The following is an 8,031-nucleotide window of genomic DNA, read 5'->3' as shown; positions in this document are numbered from 1 at the left end:
TCAGTTTTGTCTAGAAATTTATTTGGCATAATTAATCTCTTACAGCAGGGAATCTGGACAAGATTAAAAAACAGTTATTTAAACTTTTTTATTTGCCCTGCTTTAGCAGCTTTCATTTCTCTTAAAACTCCCAAAATATTCTTTGTCAAACCTCCTTTATTTATTTATTTATTGGCACTGAGGGCTGAACCCAGGGGCACTTAACCACTGAGCCACATTTTGAAGCAGATTCTAAGTTGCTTAGGGCCTCACTAAATTGCCTAGGCTGGCCTTGAACTTGTGATTCTCCTGCCTCAGTCTCCTGAGCTGCTGGGATTACAGGTGGGCACCACCATACCCAGCTCAAATCTCTTATTTTGACTGATCAGATTAAAAACAGCCAGTCACTGGGTGCACTGGTATACACTTGTAATCTCTATTTGGGAGGCTGAGGAAGGAGAATCAAAAGTTCGAGGATAGCCTAGGCAAGTCAGCAAGACACTGCTCAAAATTTTAAAAAGGGCTGGGGATGTGACTCACTGGTAGAGTGCTTGCCCAAGATGTGCAAGACCCTAGGATGGATCAATCCCTAGCACCCCTGCCCTACTACACACACACACACACACACACACACACACATACACAAACACACACGAATAACAGAGAGCCAAGGACCAGAGTCTACTTTTCAAAAAACTAGATCATATTTCTGGGAACCTTACTCAGTGCATATTTTTCTGATTTCCATTCAGATAAATGACATGGCTTTACTTTAGTGTTGGCCTCCTACCTACTGGCACCCTATCTCTCCACTTCTCTTCCCTCAAACTAAAGGACCTGGATTTACAAATAAGATAACATTATTTATAAATAAGTAGGAACCAAGTAAATGCTTCTGTGTCCTCTTTATTGGCCCCTTACTGCTCCCTCATTGACCCTAAGATCTAAGAAAATTATGGTTTTCCTACATTCACAAGAATAGTCATGAAATTTTAGACTGCATACGTTTTGATGAAAATTAATGTGGAATTGCCCAAACTGTTACATGGTTTTAAATAAAATAATCTGGATGATAGGTCTAGGTAGCTTTAGTTTTGTAGGACAAAATATAGACCATCATCAAAAGTTCCAAATTTGAGAAGGGTAGAGGTCAAAAGCACAGGATTCTGGAGTCTCATCTTGTACTCAATCATGAAGGCAGTGAGTTGTCACAGAACTCACACTAGAAGGTCAAAGGAATGTCCTGACACAGGTTTTATTTGCTTTTTTCAGGGTCAATTTTCTTATCTGTCACAATCTACATAATAGGCAGGATGTGACCTTCCACCTATTTTTCTCTTTTGTTTACTTCTGATTTCTGCTTACTCACTGCATTATTAAAGGGTTCTACCCACAGACATATGAAGGTGCCTGATATGTTTCTGATTCTACTTATGAACAAAAGGACAAAAATACAGTGATGGGGTTGTTTGGGGCTGTAGCTCAGTGGTAGAGCACTTGCCTACCACATGCTAGGCACTGGGTTTGATCCTCAGCACCACATGAAAAAAATACAATAAAATAAAGGTTATTGTGTCCATCTACGACTAAAAATATTAAAAAAAAAAAAAAAAGTACAATGATGGTCAAGGCCAACAGGTGAGGAGGCTTTCAGCCCAGCTCCCCTCCATCCTGCTACTGACAATCTTGGAGGCAGGTATAGCTGATAGAAGCGGTTCGCTATCAAATCTGAAGGTGCTGTGCATCAATCAGATCTATGACAATCATGTGAAACCAATAATCCATATAACCCAATCTATACGTATATTAGTGTTCACTTATTAGTTTTATCGGGTCTTTTTCAATTTTTTTCCTTTCAATTTTTATTCATGTGGCAAATGCTAAGTGCCTACTATGCACATAAGAGATGCTCAGTAAATGTTAGGTGAATGGAAAATATTCAGAAATTCAGAAGTCATTCCAGCACTCTAAAAACACCATAAATCTTCATGTTCCATTTTTGGCCCCACCTCAGCTCACATTACAGGTCATAAATGCTCATGTGAACAAAAAACATAAGCAAGATATGACATGATTTGTGACCGATGTAAATGTTTGTTTCATGAAGATGTCTTCTTTAAACAGTCACTGGTCCTGAGCCTACCAACACCCTAGAGGATCTTCAGCTTCATCTGAGGATAGGCCACAGTGATGATACCTGCCACAGAGGATACAAGACCTCCAAGCCCAATGATGCCTGGGTTGGACCTATAGATCCCCATCTGGTCCAAGGGGATCAGGATGTCACATAAGTTCTTCACTGTGTCCAGAAGCAAGGGAGGATGCTGCTTCAGAGATCGGAATAAAAGAAGAAGGAAGGACTGAAGCCATTCTGTTTCTTCATCAGCCAAGCTGTACCCAAAAGGATTCTGGGATGACTTCTCTCTCATTGCCCTGTCGTGTGCAAGCCGTCCCATCTGCAGGGAGATTTCATACAGATCCCTGACCAGGCTCAGCAGGAGAAAATAGTAGTAGTGGCGGGTGGCCCATGTTTGCCACTTCTCTTTGTTGATGCTCATGGTGAGACCCACACTCCTCACCCAGAGAATGGTGTCACAGATGAAATAAACCACACGGTTCAGGTTGGCTAATGTTAGGCATAAGCGGGGCACTGGGTCGGTAGCATGAATGCTCTGCTCAGTCGACTGGACAGCATGTACCACATTGCCTAATCGGAACCCTGCAAGAAGAACCCACACAGTTAACAGTTACTCATTTCTAGGTATTGGGCTGCAGAATCTCTGTGTCAGCATGAGGATCCAGCATGGTATTTTAATAATTGATGATTGTTTGAAATTCAGTCTTAGTTTAGGAAAGGAGGACTTTATAGTATGTTGAGGACACCTAAAATGATGCTGGAAGGCAAAAAAGACAGTGACTTTTAAAAATTTATCTCCTCCATTCCAGTGAGTATCTTAACATTCACTTTAGTCCACTCCAGGCATGGTTGGTTAATCATGAGCATGGGTTGTTACAATGGAACATTACTACCTCCACTTCTTCTGAAGGAAGGACAATCATGATATGAATCCATGTACAACATTCTCTTGGAATCTAATGCCTTACACTTTATTTAATTTCCAGACAAAAATACTGCCTTTTGAAAAAACACCATTATCATTTTGCTATTTCTCTGGTCCAAACCCTCTTTACTGCCTATGGTCAAGAAGACAAAGTGGAGACGGTAAGATCGTAATGTGGGCTCTGGATGAATTAACTAACCTCTGCAACTGCATGCCTGTATGAAAGCATGCACTTCAATTAATGAGTCAACAAGTATTTATGGAGTACCTATAGAATGAGTTCTGGTCCTAAATATTATGAAAGATACAACAGAACTACTCAGTAAGGGCTCAGATGTGGCTACTCTCAGAACACTAAGAATCTCAAGAGTGCTTGGAATTATTTTACCAAAAATAACACAAAACAGGGCATGTCATGACTGTTTTAGTATACAGATTTGGGTTCTGATTCTGGTCTTGCATTAACTGGCTGAATGACCTTGAAGAAACCCCTTCTGGACCTCTAAAGGACCTCTGAGCTCCACCAATCTAAAGAATCTAAAACAGAATTTCTAATTGTGGCTTCAAGCCAAATCTGGAAAAGCTCACCTCACCCTTCCCAGGCTCTGCTTGACAGCTTAAGTCTTCTCTGTCAAACCAGTTTCTTAGTTTGACACTGATCCTCCAACACATGATTTGCTTTTAACAGTTCTGAGCCTTTGCTGGAGGAAACTGCCTCTACAAACACACCTCAATTTTTCTACCTTCTCTAAAACATCTTTCTTTACCCTGGTCACCATATCCAGCACTCGTCTTAATGTTTATAGTATGATCTTATTTTTCCTACAAAGTTAAGAACTGTCTCTTTATGAAGTAGGTGCTCAAAAACAACTGATCAATATGTGATGGTCTACATCCCATTCTAATGCTTCTGCTAGCCTGCTGTGACAACTTCTGGTTCTTGTCAACAGTGAGGAGCAAGACATATCATTGCTATATGAAATATGGGATTTCCTAGGATGATTTATTATGAAAGTTAAGTTAAATGAATGCAAAACACTGCTTCATTTTTTTGCCTTTAAAATGAAACTACCTTGTAAATTGTCTAAGAAAATGTATTTCTCCAATCCTCTAGCAATCCTCAAGAGAAGAAGGTGGCCTAGGTCATTGCTATTCTGTTCTATAAAACAAAGGTTCACAGGAACTAGAAGCTCATGCCAGGGATTGCCAAGATGTTTTGTGGTTGTAAGAACAAAAGATGAGCTAACACATTTTATGTCCCACTTGTTATGATCAAGCAGAAGGATCTAGCATAGCACCAAGCATGAACACAGGATGATGTATATGAATGGTCTGCAGGCAAACATTCAAATTTTGGGGCCTGGAGTTCCATGAGGCAGCCTTACTGGTCAACTTCATCAATAAACTTGGTTGACTTGAAATTAAAACCTTGAAAGCGCACTGTGAATTACAGTGTCTGAAGCTGAGGATTCTAAACCAGGAGCCACTGTTCCTCAAGAGAAAGAGTACTTACATTTACGCCCAGTGCTCACACTGGACTCCAATTTCTTGAGCTTCATTACCACCTTCTCTTTGCCAGCTTTAGGCTCTAACAAATATCTAAGCAACATGCATGTGTATTGAGTGGCTCTGAAATGGAAAAAAAAATGAGGAAAATGATTGACCAGCCAAATAAAACTTAATTCATGAAGTAAAGGAAAAAGAAACATCTCTCTGAAGACAAAGTTTCTAAGAGGATTTCTCCTCAGCAGCTCTTCCAAGAGCAAAATTCTGCAACAGTCATTCTGCAGAGGGCCAAAGGGTAGAACATGTAATGGAAATGCAAACCAAAGGTTATTATGAAAAAGGACTCTGAAATAATGCAGTGAACAGCTCCCCAGAAGGCTCCTTACTGGCACAGAAAAATGAATGTAGTCGAAGTGGAAATTGCCCCAAAGTCTCCCTGTGAAGTCTGCAAAGATCCATACATGTTATTTTCTCCAGTGTAGAAAAAAATCATTCTATACATTCAGATTTCTTTTTTTTAATATTCATTTTTTAGTTTTAGGAGGACACAATATCTTTATTTTATTTTATTTTTTTATGTGGTGCTGAGGATCGAACCCAGTGCCTCACACATGCCAGGCGAGCGTGCTACCACCTGAGCCACATCCTGAGCCCACATTCAGATTTCTTAAATTAACCATTCTACCACATAGTTAACCTACTATTTACGTGAGAGGACACAAAATTCACAATTCAAGATCCAAATGAAAATCTACAGTCTGAATATTGTTTAATCTTTTAAAAATTAAGGACAAAATACACACCAGTACACAAATTAGTATAGACATATTTTATATTTGCCTTTCAAAACTTATAAGTATTATATATAAAATACAGACAGAATCCTGTTTAATAATACTATATACTCAATAAAGAGAGTGCCTACTTTAACAATGACTTACTGATAAATATAACAAATGAGAAATTGGATATCACAGAAACATCCAAATGCATCTGGCAGTCTAGTCAATAAAAGTAAGTGCCAGTTCCTATTGTCCTATAACTGCATTTGAGTCCTTTTTATGATATAAATATTAATCTCAAAAAAGTGGCACATTTTCCAAAATTTTAGTAATTAAGTAAAAGAAAAGAAATGGTTGGGGGTGTGGTTCAGTGGCCGAGCACTCCCTTAGCATGCACAACACCCTGGGTTTGAGTCTAGTACCATAAAAAAGAGAGGGAGAAGGAGGAGGGGGAAATAGGGGGAGAACAAGACAGAGATCTGTCTTCTCTCCTTTTTTTTTTTTTTTTTCATATTGGGGATTGAACCCCGGCATGCTCTACCACTGAGCTGCATCCCCAGCTCTTCTTATTGAGACAGGATCTTGCCAAGGTGCCCAGGCTGGCCTTGAACCTGGGATCTTCCTGCCTCAGCCTGAGTCGCTGGGCTTATAGGTGTGTCACTGAACCAGGCACTCTGCCTTTTTAAAAGTGTGCTTTCTGATCAGAGGGCTCAAGCTACTCATGTCAGATTTGATCTGACAATAGGAGTAGGTCTGAAAATGGCATTATTTGATGAATACCAGCTTGTTCATGGAGGTTATATAGATCATTAAGAGGGCTGGGAAATGAACACTAGAGATCTGATCTTGCTGAATAAATATATCCTAAGTGATTATTTAATTAACACCCTTCTTGATAAAATTGCAGGATATATTCTGGGTATATTGGAATTATAGTTTTCTATTTTAATAAAGGTTGTATATATTGCAACTATTTTGAAAAGCTATCAAATTAATTAGAAAGATTTAGCACTTAAGAGGTGGGCCCTGGAATCTTTGTGAATTTGTATCTCTCAACTCTGCTGCTTAGTACCCATTAACCTCCTTCTGTCTCAGTTTCCCATCTGTGAAAGTATCTACTTCACAGAGTTGTCATGAGGGTTAAATAAGTTAATATGGGCAAAGCATTGAGAACAAACTTGATACAGTTTGCTTACCAAAGTCTCATTGGGGCTATTCTTACTGGTGTGTTTTTGTGTTAGCACTTGAATACTGTTAAGTAAAACTGCAACAGTAACTATTGTGACTATTCTGCAGGAATGAACTAAAATACTAAAAGAAACATCATGAGCAAGGATTAATAATCAAAACAAACTGAATTTTCAGGGGCACAGCATGTGCCTTGTAGATGCAGTTAGTTCTAAGGGCTCTCTCCACTGTGTTTTTAGAGTTTATACAATTATTTCACACTCGGTATGTGAATCACACAGATTGGGCAATAGTGTAAGATAAAGAAAATAAATAAAACTTCTGTTTCTCCATAAGCATTTTGAAATACCCCCTTGAGGGGGTATTTGAAACAAGTGGTTTGCTTCCCTAGTCACAAATGCCAACCCAAAATTTCTCTTTAACCCACTAAGTCCCAAAGTTTCAATTCTGCAAATATTTTTTTTTTAAAAAATCGACATGGGCTTATTAAAATACGCTGGAAAAGATCATCTATCCTTTATAGATATTTTCATATATATTCAAACACTCTATTCATTCACCTATTACTTTTCTCAAAAGAACAATTAAAATATAATATTTATTTCAAAGGGACTATAAATGCCCATTTCAAAGTTACAATTCTAAGTTTTAAAAACAGGTTTTGTATATAGGGCTATGGGACATAATGAGTTAAAAGAAATCCCTTGGAAGAATGTTGGGTGGGGAGAACTCGGTTTTCCTTTACCAGGAGAAGAAAGTTCTGAGCGAGGAGGGTTGGTGGAGGGGTGTCACACAGCCAGCGGCCTCTAGGCGGCTGGGGTGCACAGCCCCTCGGAATTGAAGGTGAAGAGGGGCTCTTGTACCAAACTTCCTCAGCGGGAGCTGGAGGCATCCTGTTTGCTTCGATTTCCCGGGTTATTAGCTCACTCCTCCTTCTCGGGTGCTGAGAACCCAGAGAGGAAGGGATGGAGGCCGCCGGCACTGACCTGAAGAGTCGGTCCCGACCTTGGGTCTGGTTGGTGAAGCGGATGAAGGCGTCCATGGCACCGGCCCGAGGCAACACGGGGTCGGGTCGTGGGTCCTCTGGGGCTCAGCTGGCCCCTGGGGGGAGTCCGGGTCCGGGCAACTGCGGGGTGGGAGGGGCTGACTCTCTCCGCCCACGTGAGGCCGACACGCCTCCTAAGAGCTGCTAGCGGGTTTCCGGTCGAAACCGGAAGTAGCAGTTACTAAGGCGACACCCGGACGCCTAGCCCGGTGAGCTCAACCTCGGATCCTAGGATCGGGTGTGGCGGCTCTCTTGATGTTCAAGGACTTCGGATTGCCAGCTGGGTCTCCAAACCGAACCGTGAGGGGCCCGTCTCCCCGTTCTCAGGCGTTCCAAGGGCTCTGCTTCCCGGCAGATATCAGGCGCTCAGGAATCCCAGGGAGAATCCCAAGGGGTCTCTCCAGCCAGAGAACTCCCCTGGGCCTTTGCTTGGGGAGGGCATCATTTCTCAGCGCAGTGCCTCCACCCC

General features: G+C 41.0%; 2 protein-coding genes across 4 annotated transcripts in view; one reads left to right on the top strand and one right to left on the bottom strand.

Annotated features, from left to right (window-relative positions):
* Positions 1-7,679, bottom strand: Pex11a (peroxisomal biogenesis factor 11 alpha). Of its 2 annotated transcripts, XM_015493076.2 has the most exons (3): positions 7,504-7,679; positions 4,555-4,670; positions 1-2,698 (listed from the first exon to the last, which is right to left on the bottom strand). In XM_015493076.2, the coding sequence occupies exons 1-3, from the start codon at positions 7,557-7,559 to the stop codon at positions 2,130-2,132; spliced, it is 741 nt and encodes a 246-aa protein (XP_015348562.1). In that variant the 5' UTR covers positions 7,560-7,679; the 3' UTR covers positions 1-2,129. The 2 variants fall into 2 exon arrangements, with proteins under 2 accessions (XP_015348562.1, XP_015348563.1); XM_015493077.2 differs by lacking the exon at positions 4,555-4,670 and having other exon boundaries at positions 7,504-7,658.
* Positions 7,680-7,727: 48 nt separating this feature from the next.
* Wdr93 (WD repeat domain 93) overlaps positions 7,728-8,031 on the top strand; it is a 45,068-nt gene continuing 44,764 nt past the window's right edge. Inside the window, exon 1 of one of the 2 annotated variants that reach the window (XM_048790261.1) lies at positions 7,728-7,771. The gene's annotated coding sequence lies outside the window, so the exon portion shown is untranslated. Of the gene's footprint in view, positions 7,863-8,031 lie in introns of both variants that reach the window. The other variant, XM_048790262.1, reaches the window with a different exon arrangement.

This window comes from Marmota marmota, unplaced genomic scaffold (genome assembly GCF_001458135.2).
Source record: "Marmota marmota marmota unplaced genomic scaffold, marMar, whole genome shotgun sequence".
NCBI lineage: Eukaryota > Metazoa > Chordata > Mammalia > Rodentia > Sciuridae > Marmota > Marmota marmota.
The sequence above is the reverse complement of the archived record's forward strand: the minus strand, read 5'-3'. Positions and strand labels throughout refer to the sequence as shown.

Coding starts and splice junctions, on each gene's coding strand:
- Pex11a (XM_015493076.2), bottom strand. CDS start 7,559: ATGGACGCCTTCATCCGCTTCACCAACCAGACCCAAGGTCGGGACCGA. Junction 4,671..7,503: donor GGTCGGGACCGACTCTTCAG/GTCAGTGCCGGC, acceptor TTTCCATTTCAG/AGCCACTCAATACACATGCA. Junction 2,699..4,554: donor TGTGAGCACTGGGCGTAAAT/GTAAGTACTCTT, acceptor TTCTTCTTGCAG/GGTTCCGATTAGGCAATGTG.